Source organism: Micropterus dolomieu, linkage group LG16 (assembly GCF_021292245.1).
Source record: "Micropterus dolomieu isolate WLL.071019.BEF.003 ecotype Adirondacks linkage group LG16, ASM2129224v1, whole genome shotgun sequence".
In the NCBI taxonomy this organism is placed as follows: domain Eukaryota; kingdom Metazoa; phylum Chordata; class Actinopteri; order Centrarchiformes; family Centrarchidae; genus Micropterus; species Micropterus dolomieu.
Genome location: NC_060165.1, coordinates 17,438,600 through 17,454,428, shown reverse-complemented (window position 1 = coordinate 17,454,428; position 15,829 = coordinate 17,438,600). Strand labels below are relative to the sequence as shown.

Genomic DNA, 15,829 nt, shown 5'->3' with positions numbered 1-15,829 from the left:
TTGTAAGAAAATGTTGCAGAACGTTAGCAGCGTTACAGTTTCTCAATAGTGAGCTCTTGTAGTATAATTACTTAGTATGGTGTACTCTGTGTAGTTCCAGCACAGTAAACATGTTCACAAACGTGATGTCTTGTTGTTAATATACCCCCCTTGTTTCTTGCTAAAACTCAGTCCCCTCTTGTTGCCCTTGGGCTGATATTAATTGTGTGAAGTTATTCTTTCTTACTTTGCCCTCAGGTCCTAATTAAGTTGAATCAAACTTGCTTCATCTCGTAATTATGAAGCCAGAGAGAGAGGAGATAGCTCTGGACCAAGCAGATATACAAACAGATTGAGGAGGAGAAGGGACAGCTGGAGAGGTTCGGCACAATGGGTAGTTGTTGTTAGTTGGATGTTTTTGCTTTGGTTTATGTTCATACTTTTACTGTATGTGATTCCAGAAAAGCTACAGATTAATTTGCATTCTTGAGCCACAGATAATCAGAGTAGCTGCTTCTGCCAACTGCAGATTTAATGAGGATATTTACTTTGCAAGACTGATACGTGACTACATTTCTGAAAAACTGCACCACAGGAGAGACGCGACACACTCAGAGGCCTTCATTCATGTCTAAGAGTGGGATGATTTATTCACAAACAAGCAGTTGTGTGCATTTATAATTCATATCGAAGTGACCCAAGTGGAGATCACAGCGAGACAAAGTCATTCGACAGTCGATTTGGCATGCTGTTTGTTTGGGGTCTTGTTTCTTGCATTGAGCCTGTCACATCTCATCACAGCAAGGCGAGCCTCAAACCTCAGGCCTGATTTTAGCTCTGAAACTTCTGCAGAAGTTTCCGGTCGTCTGAGGTTATGAGGAGTCGTTGGTCGTCGGTGAGAAGGTGGCAACCAATGACTCCTCATAACGGTCGGTCTCTAAGCTTGCAGTGATGAGCGGTACAAGCCAGGGCTGCAATCAGCCTTTCTGCTCCACCCCTCCTCCACGATCCTGGTTACACTAATTACATTACCCCCGGGAAGACAGGATAATCAAATCTTAATGAGGCGTGGAAGACTTCAGTGCTGTGCTTGACATGACAATCTCTACCAACAGAGGTGCTGAACCTTTGTCGATTTGCCTGTGTAGGATTTGTTGATTTGCTGTACAAAAAGCATGTGAAACCCATTTTACACCAGACCTGTTAAAATATTTTTAAACATTGACAGTGTGACATGGTCTGTGCTGAGATCCAGCTTCCTAACTGGACAAATTGATACCCCTGAAGTTTAACTGACTAGATGTTATTCTGTGATGATGTGATGAAGTGTTCCTTTATTTATTTTTTTGAGCAGTGTATATACTGATTATGCACTAATGAGTTACCACTTCACACTTCAAACAGGCATCAACCTGCATTTTGAAACAAACACATTTAAACCATTGACTGTATAAAAAATGGACGAAGTCTCCATGACGTCAACCAGGTTTCTGAAGAGCTACTGTAATGGGCAACGGTGGAGTCTCATAGTTTAAAGCAGCAGAGGTGGAGCTGAGGCGGGCCGAATGCAGGTCAAATGAAGCCTGCTTGCTGTGGCTAGCCACCTGTGACAGCGCCCACCTGTCACTTAAAGCAGCTGTAAAGTTGCATTTTAACATACCCAACTTCTCTCTTACTGGAGAGACAGACTCGCATTTAGAGCCAGCCTGAAGTGCCTTTTTGAGGAACTGCAGTTTTTGACACTTCCACATTGGCATAATTTTTCTGCCCTGGAGGTTGCCGCTTGATTTAAACATTTCACTTTCAATGTTCTCTGAGATTTACTTGAAGAAGACACACAGAACTGCATTAAGCTAATTAATTATAATAGTACCGAAAAAGTCAGATATTTAATGCACTAATGTTAAAACTCTGAATAATGGAGGCTTTCCCATTCATATTCTGCAAACTGGTCTGACTGGAAAGATTTTAGCAATTACTTAATACAAGGATTCAGTCAGGACCAAGTCCAGCGGTGATTGATTGAGTGGAGTTAGTCCAAAAGTGTCTAGATGGTGGGATGAATGGTTTTTAGAAACACATATTTAAATTTAGCCATTCAAATGACATTTTACAATATCCTAATGAAACAGATACTGTGGGTGTATATCAATAGATGATTATGTAAATTTGAGGATGTGGTTCTTTAGATCAATGTGGATAAATATGAATCTACTCTCTAAGAACTGAGACAATATAATCCACCATGATGGTAGCTTTTGATATGCAGAACAAACTGATATCCACAACTCTGAAGATAAGTTAGTGTTATTCTGGAGCTCCCCATAAGACTTAAAAGGCAGCAGGAAAAAACAGAGAGGCTGAGTATTTCGTCCTCCTCTGGGACAAGCTTATGCTCCTTGAGATTATCACTTTCCCCTGCTGAGGGATTTGTCACTGATTCCTCGTGCAGTGGGGAGCAGGCCATTTAGTGACGCTCCCTCAGGGATTCATAATACAATAGGATAATACAACAGCAGATTGGGAACATTTTCTTTTGCGGAGGGGAAAATAACACAACATCGATGGCTGCTGCTGGCATCAGTGATTCTCCCACTCAGCCACTCTGAAACACACTTAGGCGCACATGCACTCGGATGAATAAATCTCTTGTCTTTCATACACACAGATGATGTCGCTCCACACTGTTCGACAACACACTGGGGATGTCAAACTCTGAGTTGCCAATCACTCGCCTTCCTCTCCTCATGCCATTCAGCGCTCTCATTTCCTTCCAAATCCCTTGCTGTTAGCTCTCCAGCTGCTCCATAACTAGCACCTGATTAGGAGTGTTATTAAGCCCTATAACTTCGGCACATCCACATCCTGCAGGGACTCCTGGAGAGACCTTGTTATCTCCCCATCAGTTTCACCACTCTCTCTCTGTCTGGCATCTGGACACTCTCCCATCATCATACCACCTATTTAAAGGGCAACACAGCTTTGGAAAATGCCAATGGACGTCCAGCGCTGCACAATTTCTTTCTCTGGCCTCAGCGAAACCTAAGAGAACCACGCAGATCTCATGAAACATGTATAAAGCCTCTTTCTGGCAAACACTGCAGAAATCAAGGCAATAGGCTGCCTCAGAGACACATCATTCTTAAGGAAGTGTGTTGCTTCGTGTAAGCGAATTGTGGATGTAATTAGAGGTTGAACTCTGACAGTTTTTAATAACAGCATTGCGGAAGAATTTCCCTCAGCAATCTCGTAGCAACATGAACATTAAACCAGCTCCCTCATAGTTGGTTTAATCAGGAGGTAATGGAGCCTGTGAGGGCTTGTCTGATGCTTGTCCCCATGAAGCAATTGTCCAGAACTGTGCAATTAAAGTGAGATTTTGTATCAAATAAAATTTTTTTAAAACAACCAAAAAACAATCAGTCCACATTGTTCTGATAATAGAAAGTGTTTGCAAGTTTTTAATCTGCATCTAGATCTTTATCAGACGGCCATCAATTTTTTGGGAAAACCCTTAAATTCTGTTTGAGAATATTAGGGCCTTGCAGAAGGTTGAGCTGTGTCAAAATTTACAAGACTGACTGTTTAGATGTATCTAATTACTGTAGCACCAACTTACATTTAAATTAATGTGTGCACATGTTGCCTACATTTGCACAGTTTGTTCAAGAGTTATGCAGCTCATGTCAAATAGAATTTGGCAGCCAATTATAGAAAAACAGTATGGCATGTCAAGAAAAAAATTTAAAAAAATTTCCCCTGGATAATAAGAATATTTAATCTACAAACTTGGTGAAGTTTGGATGAAATGTGCGGGAAACTAAGTCTACATCTCATGGTTTAAAGCTGCAATCATTTAATTACTTGTGCGCAGTGCAACAACCTGTAAACACTTTTAAAACTATTATAGCTAAATTGTTAACAAACTGTTGCTTATTTACATATCCAGCAGACATAGGGCAACAATAGCATTCATTTAGCGTTGTGTGTCTGGTCATTTGATGAATGTGAGACACTTTCATTTTAGCTCTGTTTAAATTTCTCTCTCTCCTGACAAAAATATGTCTCTTTAGCCACTAAATGCTCCACTATGTTCACCCGCTAGTAGCTTGCTTTGTCCTTCTGCTGTTTTGCACTGGGCAGGTAGCGTACAGTGGTTTTGTCTGAGCTTTATTATTAAAAACAGCTGCTGGAAATGAGGTTGATGAGAGCAGTGAGAGTGAACCGTAAAACCAAAACAATGAGCTGAAAGCTGAGGGGAACTGCGTTGTTGGGTGATAATTACTAAGAGCCACACCTTTTACAATACACACAGTCACTTGATCCATTGTTAATATAAAAATATTGCTATTTTAAGCGTTCACTGAAATTTGTAAAAACATCTTTGAGATCAGGATCCCCTGATATCAAACATCTTCACTATGTCTTTTCATACTTAAATCACAGTGGCTTTGGAGCTATTACATTATGTTTTATTTGTGCATGTAAATTTCCCCATGTCTATAAACACCCCTATCACTGCTGTTTATTTCTTTGCAATTTACAGAGAAGTATCTATTTTGTGGAGTATAATTACCCTCCCAGAGACTTTTGAAAAACAGGGACTCTGGGATGTCATTTTCATCTGGTCGGCAGCCCTGACAGACTCTTCTACTTCTCCCCGTCTCACATAATCTCCATCTCTCCACTTATTCCACGTCCTAACTACTCTGGAATCAAACCTGTCAGTCACACTTAAGGCTCTAAATACCTTGCGATTCCTCAATCAGGCACACCACTTTGGCTTTACTGCGAATAGGCTCCAGCTCCAGCCACTCCTGCAGACCAATCTGTCCATCACGAGTCCGCTAATTTGTATAGACAAACTCATCATCACCTCAGGGTGACATGTTATTCATCAACAAGCAGTGAATTGCTCAAAATAATGTGACCTTGATGATAACTGTATATTTATAATGCATTTGATGTGTTCTTGTGATTATTTATGTCATTGTTATCGCATCACTGTGGCTCCAGGGATGTCAGTCTAACAATGGGACAGTCGGTCTATCGCTTTGGTCCAGACTGAAATATCTCAACAACTATTGCATCGAATACCCATACATTTAGTGCAGAAGTTCAAGACAGCCAGATGATAAATCCTACAGTCTTTTCCTCTAGCAGGTCAACAGGTCAAAGTTTTCACTTTTGCAGTGGAATATCCCAATAGACATGCCAACTTTATGCTAATCCCATGCATTTTTTGCACGCAGTATAAAGAAAGAGACCAGCATCTCAATATAATATTTTGGTTTTTTTTTATTTTGGGAGGGTTCTCTGAGAATTTTCATCAGTTTTTGAGAGGTCAAATGCGGTTACATTTTGCACCAAATCTGTGTAACATATGGCATCAGTGTGAGACGCCCTGGGCTTTCAAGTAACTCACATGTAACCCAATCGCTGTCACGTAATTATTATTTTAATCCAAAACACAATATTTCCTAAACCTAATCAAGTAGTTCTGGTGCCTAAACCTAACCAAACTGCATTTATACCACGTATATCAAAGGCCATCTGTAAACACTAGCTACAAAACTACAAATTCACAAGTTTGAATTTCCTGTACCTTAAATGCGAGTTAGGAAATGTTGGATGCTAATACACTTACCTAAGATGGTAAACATGGTAAACATTACACCCGCTAAAAATGCAGTTAGCATTTAGCTCAAAGCATGGCTGTAGATTCTAGACTTATATTGTCTTTAACAATATTTTATAATGCATTTTATATGCATTTGTCATTATTTATTTCATTGCCTTTATCTGTATTTCATATCTGTAAAACACCTTGTAAAAGAGCTATATAAATAAACAATAAAAAAGTCCAAGATTATGTGATTATTTTCTCAAGCTCAGCACTAAGAGACCTTGTAACCCTTGTTAGAGGAAGCTCAATGCTACAGCAGCTTGAAGCTTACTGACTACACTGTTACCTATGAAATTGTTAGTGCACATTAATGTCAAAGTCCTCCCCTGGCTACTGCAGATTTGCGAGCATCTGACAGGAAGATATGACAACCCCAAGTCTGATTTCAGTATTTTGGACACGATGTTCAATAACCTCTGCACCAGACCACACACCCCATAAAACACCTAGCTGTGTGTGACACCTTTACATCGTCTCGCCCACACTGTGTTTGGATTTATTCTCAGGCTGACAGCTCTATTAATTAGATTGCTGATTACCTGGGTGGTAGACTTTAAAGGACACATTTCAAGCTTTTTTGGGTGGTTTTGTGCCCTTGATTTCATGAATCTCAATATATTTTATGTCAGTAAAAAACATTGACTTTCAAACAAATCTAAATTTGAGGACTGTGTTGATGACCAGCATCAGAAGTTAAGACAATGAGGCTGAGGACATGCATGTCTGTTCTCACAAGTCAACTTTAGAGGTAGATATAGAGGTCACAGATCAGTTACTGCCCCTTTAAAAACCTCATCAGCTAAAGGAGGCGATCCACTTTCTTAATCCTTGGACTCTAGTTGGTAGTTGAGATCTGTGAGCTTCAGCTGACATGGCTGGCTTTTAATTTGGCCGATTCAAACTGTGTCGCCATCTCTCTCTTTGTTTATGCTTCTGTAGCACTTCTTTTATTTTTTTTATTCACCGTCAATCCACTGAGACATTTCTGAGCATAATAAAATAAATGTTTTCCTTTCCAGGCAGCACCTATAAACCAGGCAGCCAGAGTGGACCAGCTGAGCACTTTACTGAGTGGAGAGAGGGAGTAAAGGAAAGGAGGGCAGAGGGTTTCATATAAAAAAAAGGACTTTTTTGATTTTTTTCTGCTAATAGCTTCTTTTGTGTGTGTGTGTGTGTGTGTGTGTGTGTGTGTGTGTGTGTGTGTGTGTGTGTGTGTGTGTGTGTGTGTGTAGGTGTAGGTGTAGGTGTGTTTGTGTTCATGTCCGAGTCTCATCCTCATGTGTGGTCATGTTACATCACTGTAAAGCCTCTCATACTCTTCCGGTCTTTCATTAAATGTGTGAGAGGATAAAGACTGGGCTGATGTCATTAGCTGTGCTCCTTTAAATCCAGAACATCTGAGCTACACTGCAAATGTTCACAGGGCTCACATTAATGTGGCTTTTTTAAAAATTAGAGATGCTTTGATCAACAGCTAATTATTGCCAGCAGATTCTCATATTTTATTTATTTATTTATGTAATGTCTATTTTTATAGCGACAAGAACAGCATTTATAGCATTTATATTTAGTGATTTCAGCCATTTTTTTGGCCTGACATTCACATATATAAAAAACAACAACAACGAAATATACATAAATACAAAATGTATTATTGACCTTGCAAAGCCTTAAGGTCCATTTAGTACCTCTTCTGGAGTTTTTGACAATATATTTATCAGCAGATGGAGCTGCCAAATTGTGATGGATTCATACATTTGATTTTTTGATGTCATGTAAACTTGGCATCCTTGTAAAAAAAGAGCTCTTGTTCCTCAATGTGTCCTTTCTGACTCCAAATACAGGTCAAACTAACAAATAAATGAATAGATAAATAAAAAGTTTCATTGCAGTAAACACAATTCTTTTTCACATTTGTTGTCAAGGAGGTTTATAGAATATAATGTGTAATTTGTATGACGTGTATTTCTAATTTCAGATTAGACAAGATGACTATATCACTGATTTCAGCTTTCAAACATTCCCTGGATCAGTTCTCGTGATCTATCCTTCTCCTCTGCAGACACAATGATACAGTGTCTGTGCGTATGTCTCACTCTCCTTTCCAAGACACAATGTGACGGTGATAAGCAGCACGTCCCCGGTTCCACTTGACGTCTCTCTGAAGAGGTGTAAAATTGAATACTACACAACGCTAGCACTCATATAATAATATCATGTGTCATCAATGTCAGTCAGACGCTTTTATCAAACTGTGTTATCATGCATCAAACATAAGGCTACCAGAGCTTTTGTGTTCTCTGTCACTCTCACATCTTAACAATAACACCTAACTGAACCACACTACATGCAGTGGCAGCTCTACCCGGTTTCCTGATATACTGAAGAGCAACATTTGGATCAATAAGCCTCCAGCTACCAAATGGACCTTTTATTTCTGGCTCCCACTGCCACACCACTTAGTAGGCAGAGAGCACCACAAGGGATGCCTCTTAGTGCACAGGGAGCTGCTGGTCAGACAACCAGGAAATAGGCCTTGAATTGGAAACACTTCAATAGCACTTTGAGTAACCCACCTCTGATTATATGGATTTACAGCCACAGAAAGTGGCATAGACTTCACAAGTCTCTGGAAGTCAAATGAAGGGATAACACACAATTTTCCCAAAAGATATTCACTCATTTGGTGTTTTTTTGATGATGAAGGTAAAAAAAGATTGAGTTGAGATATGGTGACTGCAAAGGCCATAACATATGATTCACATAATTTCCATGCTGTGTTTTTTAGGTTTGTCTATGATATCACATTAATGAAGCAGCTTATGAAAATGAGGTTTCATCCCTGGTGGACTGGTGTGTAGAGCAGAGTAGAGATGGCTGGACTTCCAGAAAGCCATCTACCTTTGGTCATAAATAGTTCAGCAGGTGGAGAACTGCAAATCTTTGGATGTTACAATTGCCTTGTCTTCAAAGTGGCAATGTCTCAGCACACACAGCTACCACCATGAGATTTACACCATTCAGCTCAGAAAAAGGATCACAAGATTCTTCAAGACTCCATTTCCCATCTTTTTAACTTCCTCCCTTCTTTTGAAAGATGAAAACTACCAGAAGATGGCCAAGTTCTTCCCAGAGGTCTGTGTGCTCTTGTCAATAAGACACTGTAATGATTTGAAGTGAGAATGTTTTTTATAAATTATTTTATTATTCCTTAATACATACGTTGTGCTCATTCTGCTGTTTTCTTACTTGTTTTATGGTGTGCTGAGGGTTTTATCTTATGTGAAATCAGCAAAGCAAATTCTTATCAGCTTTGTTGAAATGGTAATAAAATATTGAATCTTCAATCATTCAGTAACCCCTTGTTCTCTGTATGGGAGCATCTGCATTTGTTTCACTCATAATTTTACAGGTTTTTTGTTTAAATTGTCACCTGTCTGTATAACAGTGTTGATGACTCAAACAAACAATTTACTCTGCAGTCATAAATGGTAATAAGTCAATAATAAAGGGTCACAAGGTGTTTTTTATTCAGCCCCCAGGCCTATGATGATGATTAAATTAATTACTTTGGTATTTTTAAAGCTTTACCAAGTTAAATAGCAATTATCTTGTTACTTCATGGAAAAGGAAAGGAATTCTGATTTTAAAAGGAATAAACAATCAGCATACGTTCTTCATCAGCGGATTAGAAAATCAGATAGAAGAAATATTGATTAATTGTTTTAAAAACTCATAAAATGTAAACTCTTTTCTGCAGTAAATAAAACAATCATTTTAATATGCAAAAATGTTAACTTGAGTATCATTAAAAAAGGGAATGACAGAATTTTTATCCCAGTTGTTAAAAGCGTCTTTATTCTCTCAAACCACACTGGGGTTTTTACACTCCTGCAAAGAAGCTATATCTTTACAGCGATCATCATCATTCTTCAATTTTTCCAAGATCTCTATCAGGCAGTGCTCATCAAACATTCAGGACATCCCACCAATGGAGAAAAGGGCTGCCTCTGAGCTGTTTGCGCTGCCTTTGATAGCACATCACAGCCGCCCCATACCACCTGAAATGACATCTGACGGGGTGGATTCTTTTACAATCACGGTGGGATTTCAGACTGCTTAGAGACAGAAAGCATCTCGATATTGGCTATTTAGGTTGCCTTGGAAATCTTTTAATGGAAGATTTCACAGCGGCCTCAATGTGACATTTCTGAGTGAATGAGACAGAGGAGGAGAGAGTTTATGAGACTCTGAACGAGGCTGGGAGTGAAAGAAGTACTGTGAACTATTAGCAGCAAAACATACTTAAAGTCTCAAAAGCACTTGTTTTGCAAATAACGGCCCCTGTGGCTTATATATTATTAAATATGACATTATTGCATTGTGAATACTAATGCAATAATGTATTGGTAGCTTCTCACTGTTGTAGATTAGCTACTTAACATAGGCTACAGTTCAGTAATTTAGTCTAACCTAGGAGTCGGACCCTTCAAAAGGATCACAAGATAAATCTGAGGGGTCTTGAGATGATTAATGGGGTAGGGAAGAAAAAAAACTACACAAAATGTATTGTTTTCTGGACGTTTCTCTAATTTCTGCTAATTGTTCTGAAATATTTGACCGATTTATATCTTTTTGGGCCTTAAACAATTATTTAAAGGGGAACTCTACTGACTTTATACATATAGTTTTTTGTGGCTCCAGAGTGAGCTGTGTGAAATCATGGATGTATTAAGGAGAGTGAAATCTGAAAAACTGCCTCAGGTGATGTCACTTGAGTCATTGTCTGCTGGGACCAAAGACAACAAGTTTAAAAAAAGAAGTGGGCTTCCTCTGAAGCAAAATTAGCTTCTGCTAACATAACACATCCAAATTTCAGACTCAATAATCGGTGGCCAAGTTGTATTGTGGGTAATATCAGCACCAGATTTTGAAAAGGAAGAATAAAAAAGATAATATCTCTGGTTCTGCTACATGGATTTTTATCTTTTTTTCCTTCAATGTTTGCAGCATTGCAGAAGCCACCACTAGACACTGTTTTTAAGGTTTAATCTTGGAAAAATGTGTCGTATTTTATAAGCTTATCATATGAAGAGCTGCAACAATTAGTTGATTCCTCTGGTTCCAGCTTCTTAAATGTGAGGATTTGCTGGTTTTCTGGGTCTTGGTATATGATATTGTGTTTTGGACAATTAAACGATTTAAACATGTTAACTTGGGCTTTTGGAAATTGTGATGGACTTTTTTATTGTTTTCTGACAATTTAAAACCAAACAAAGAAAACAATAAACAGACTGTTGATGAAAATAATCGTTAGTTGAGTAGAAGTATAAAGTTGCATAAAATGGAAATACTAAAGCAAAGAATTGTACTAAAGTACAGTACTTGAGTATATGTACTCAGTTACTTTGCAGCCATGCACTGTTAACAACATTTCCAACCCCCCAGGGATGACTGTATCAACTGTGACGGTTGTGGAAAATCTGCTCCCCTGACATTGTGGGAAAAACTGTGGAAAGCGACTCGGTGGAATAAGAAGCAGCTTTGATCTGTGACAAAAAAAGCTGCAAAGACTGAAACTGCCAGGCTGTGCCGCTCATTAGGACTGTGATAGAGCTCATCGTAGTGCCTTCTCTCCAAGATAATCCAACTCACAGCTGCTAGGGTTTGAGACACTCGGAATACTTTAGCGACTTTGAGGGGGGGGATTTTTTTTTTACAAGAAATGGGAACATAGTGTTTAGATTAGGCCTAACAGCTGGCCGATGGCTCTGCTAACCTCTATATCTAATCAATGCTTTGTTCAACGAGGAATTATTGGTTTCTATTTATTGCTAAAACTGGTGGTTAGTGGACGTTTGGGACACATGTTCACCCTGAATGGATATTTAGCCGCTGTGTGTTTCTCTATGCAAAAACAGAAGTGCACTCTCTATGAATGTGATTGATATTGGTTATGACATTTAATTCCCATTTGAGAACAAGCAGTGTTTTACAGCAGGCATCTTTGAAGATGCACAGTATGATCCTGGGAGATTATTTATACACACAAATTCGATTTATATGCGAATTCTGACCCATAAATTATGCTCAAAATCTTTTTTTTATCAGTCATTATTTGTCATATGCTTCTCTGTGGAGGTGTTAATTGGTGTGATGGTGTGTCTCATTTACTCACAGAAATAAAATCTCTTGTTTTGGCTTATATTACAGCTCCTTCATTTACATACTTGTTCAGTTGCTCTTAATAACAATAGGCTTATTCTTTTTCACAGTCCACCACGCTCACCAGTTAATGTTGAGTCAAGGTCATTTGAATGACATGGCGACTGATACAATAGACAATATAATCAGTAATATGTTTTCTTCTTCCATTGTTGTTTATCATTTACACAAATCATCTTCCCTGAGCTTTAGCGAATTCAAATGTGTGTATGTTTGCAGATCACACAACAATGACAGCAACAGTAGATTAAAAAATTCAGGCACATGAATGTCAAAACACTTTTCACAATTTTACCCCTTCATCCCTGCTTGAGTCTAGCAGTTTGAGGCTACATTAGCCGCTACTAGCCTAACACACCCAAGTCTGCGACAGATTTCAGTTGCATTCTGGGTAATGTAGGCGCCAGGTTTTGACAAGGAAGAAGAATGTATAAACAAGATGACAATGTTTTATTTGTGCAATGCTAAATCAGTGGAGCACTCTTTTAAAGTGATTATCAAATAGGTGGAGAAGAACAAATCAGTGTTAAATACAAACAACACCAAAAGCCTGACAATATGCGCATAAATTGAAATCATTGTATTATTCAACATGTGGAAACAATCAAATTGAAAAGGTCAGGAGTCAAACTACTGGAAATCAAAATACAAATTTATCTGAACAAAGACACCTCACGTTGCTGACCTTTCTAAAAAGGAGATAAAAATGGCAGGGATGGTTGGATAAATTGCAAGCTTCTTATCTAAAGATAAGAAGTTATATCTTATAGTGCAATTCATAGTCGTATAAGTTCTTGCAGTTCTATGGACAGATTGCATTAAAGAACGCAGCAAGAATTTGGAAAAACTTAAAAGTTTAAAAGGCCAATAAGCATTCAGGACAAACAGTTAATAGTGTGAGATCAACATAAAGTTAATATAAGGAATACAGGTTAAAATCATTACATATTACAAAGGATAAAAACAGATATATTATAATTAATTATAATAATCACTATGTGTGCAATAGCGTAGGTGTTGAGTATGTGTGTACATGCGCATACAGTGTATGTATGGAAGAGTAATAGGGCCACATATGAAATTTTTTTTTGAGTTCTGAGATCAAACTGAGAATTCTGGGAAAAAGTCAGAATTCTGAACCCGCGTTCGAAACAGAAGGCAGTTGCCTCGCTGCCTCGACACTGTAATTGACAGCTGCCTCAGAAGGCATCACTTTCAAGTGAAGGCATCTCTGTTAATATTGGTCTCGAACAACCTTCTAGGGCAGCACTTATGGCGATTGACGTCAGCACGCCGTCTTGCGTCTCTTTTGGCTGTCAGAAGAGAGACACTAGCCTTAGCATCAGCTAACTATCTATTGAAAAGTCAGATGGCTAGCAGAAATCATACTGAACAAACTTGGTTGGTTCCAGTCACGGGCTAATATGACAGTTCAGTGTTGAGGTCTCTATAACTTTTCAAAAATTGAAGCAAGAAAACTACTAAAAACTTTTAAAAATGAATATTTGTGTACAGATTCATTGTTTATCCGCCATCTTGACCAGTTTTCAAAAGCTACGCCGACCACAGCCACACTAAAAGGCACCATCGATGCTGCCTTCAAAACTGGCTGTTACTGGGGCCGTTTGAAGGCATCTTACGTATCTTAAACTCAGAATTCTGACTTTAAACTCAGAACTAAAAAAAAAATTTTGTGACTATGTGTGATTATGTTAAATGTTTTCAAACTCTTGTGAGACTCTTTAGACATTCAGAATTTCTAAAATAAAATCTGAACTACAGCCCTGTTATATAGATCCAATCTATCTGGGGTGGGTGGTTAATGTTGACATTTACTGTCATTTCCCCTTGTGTACTGAGTAGTTGGCTGCACCAGTTATTTGAAAATATCAATTTGGAAGGAAATTTGACAAAAGACAATTAAAAAGGCAGAAAGAAGCAGCATGTCCCTTTGATTTTCCTTTCTCATTTACTTCACATGTGTTTTTCTTTTTAGTTAATGTGCATTGCGGGTATGAAGATGTTACAGAGACCCTTTCTGTTCTCTTTAAGAGGAAGAGATTAATTAGTATACTTCCAATTTATGCTTCTAGTCCACAGGCAAGTACAATGTAAACTACAAACACTGAGGACTTCTTGAGTTGAGTGTTTGTTAACCTTTTATACTGAGTTGAGGTTAGCCTACAAAAAATCTTTGGCTGAAATATGACAAAACTCTGGATGTACTTTGGAATAAGTTGCATCAAAAGGATTGAACTATATGAATATTGAAACTTTGGACCAAAAAACATAGCCTACATAAAATGATGCATATTTGAATATCCTCATTTATACTTTTGTTCATTGAAGGAGGAAATTATGCATAGGTTATACATTGTCACCTGGTTCTAATGAATGGATAACTTCAAAGTTCAGCTCTGACCTGCAGGTTTCAGTAAAACATCCAGAACAAAAGAAAATGCTTCTATCTTCTCATTATTTAATTCTTTGAGCATGAGCACACAGAGCATTTCTCACTGTATCAATCTGAGGTCTTATATTCCCCCCAAGGCTGTTGATACTCCACATGATAAATGTTTTATGGGAGCTTTACAGAAATGCTTTAAAATAGGGTTTCACATGACAAAATCTACTGAATTGTATGATGGTATTTGAACCCCATAATCTTAATGGAACTCCCCTGGCACAACACTTTGACAGCCACTGAACTGTTTTATAAACTCCCACCTGTAGTCAGACAGCAGAGTCCCCTACCTGCAGCCAGCTGCATCCAGCCGCAGATCTTGTACACGGTGCCGGTGCTGCAGAAGAAGAAGAGCGCGAAGCAGCCGATGCAGGTGAGGACCAGAACCATGGACATGCCGATAAAGAAAGAGGCAGCCTTGAACGCACCGGAGGGGATGGCGCTGAACTCGGTGAAGCTTCCTTGACAGGTCAAGTCCCGGGACAGCCCGTTCCCGATGCAGTAGTGAAACAGACCGAAGTAGCCCACCTGCGGGGTGTCCACGCCGTCTCCGATCCAGTACGGCTGGATGAAGCACACCACGTTGACGATGGCGAAGAGGATGGTGAAGATGGCCCATAGGACGCCGATGGCGCGGGAGTTGCGGACGTAATTGGTCTGGTAGATTTTGGCAGCCTCAGAGGCGGGGAGCATGGTGGTTGTCGTGCTGGGGGCCCCGGGGACCATCCTCCGATCTGTGGTGTGCTCGGTCCTCAGGATCAATTAACCTGTCCTCAGTAAAATAACATCTGCCGAATCTGATCCGTAATCACAGTGTGCTGGAGAACTTATTCTTGTAGCTGTTTTCGGATTTTATTTATAGGCTTTATTATATAGGCTATTTATATTTATTTTGTCTGACTTTATTCAGTCACAGGTGTAGCATCACTGTACTCTCGCATCCATGGTAATGCCGGATTTTGTTTTATTCTTGTGTTCTCCTCAGATTTTCATTCATTTCACTGCAAAAACGAAACATGCGCTCCGTGGAAAAAAAGCTTCAGGACTACATCCTCCATTCAGAAGCCCGCGGATTTATCCTACATCTGTCCTCATATTTATATTTAAAATGCCCCTACCTGAGTCGTGTCTAACGCCTGAGACTGTTATTCCGACAAACCGGTTCGGTTCTGTGATTCCTTGAAATGGTCCGTCTGTGCTCGACGCCGACAGACCAACAAACAACCGCAGCTGAGATCCTATTGAAACAGAGTTGGAGGATAGCCTTGGATATTACAGGGCCAACCCACATCCCTTAATCCCAGTCTGACGTATTATTCCAGTAACACGCGCGAAACCTTAAACAGACACAATATTATAAAAAACAACAACATAGCTAATAGTCCTCTATTGAATGCTGCAATAATCAAACTAATACCCTGAGTATGGACTTAATGAGATTTAATGCACCTACAGTGCTATTTTGAACTGTTATG

The 15,829-nt window shown here is 39.1% G+C and overlaps 1 protein-coding gene across 2 annotated transcripts in view; it reads right to left on the bottom strand.

The window, feature by feature from the left end:
* lhfpl3 (LHFPL tetraspan subfamily member 3) overlaps positions 1-15,526 on the bottom strand; it is a 47,101-nt gene extending 31,575 nt beyond the window's left edge. For both annotated transcript variants that reach the window (XM_046072482.1, XM_046072483.1), the window contains exon 1: positions 14,645-15,526. In XM_046072482.1, coding sequence (XP_045928438.1) covers positions 14,645-15,080 — 436 coding nt within the window. In that variant the 5' untranslated portion in view covers positions 15,081-15,526. The remainder of the gene's footprint in view (positions 1-14,644) is intronic.
* Between the last annotated feature and the right edge of the window lie 303 nt (positions 15,527-15,829).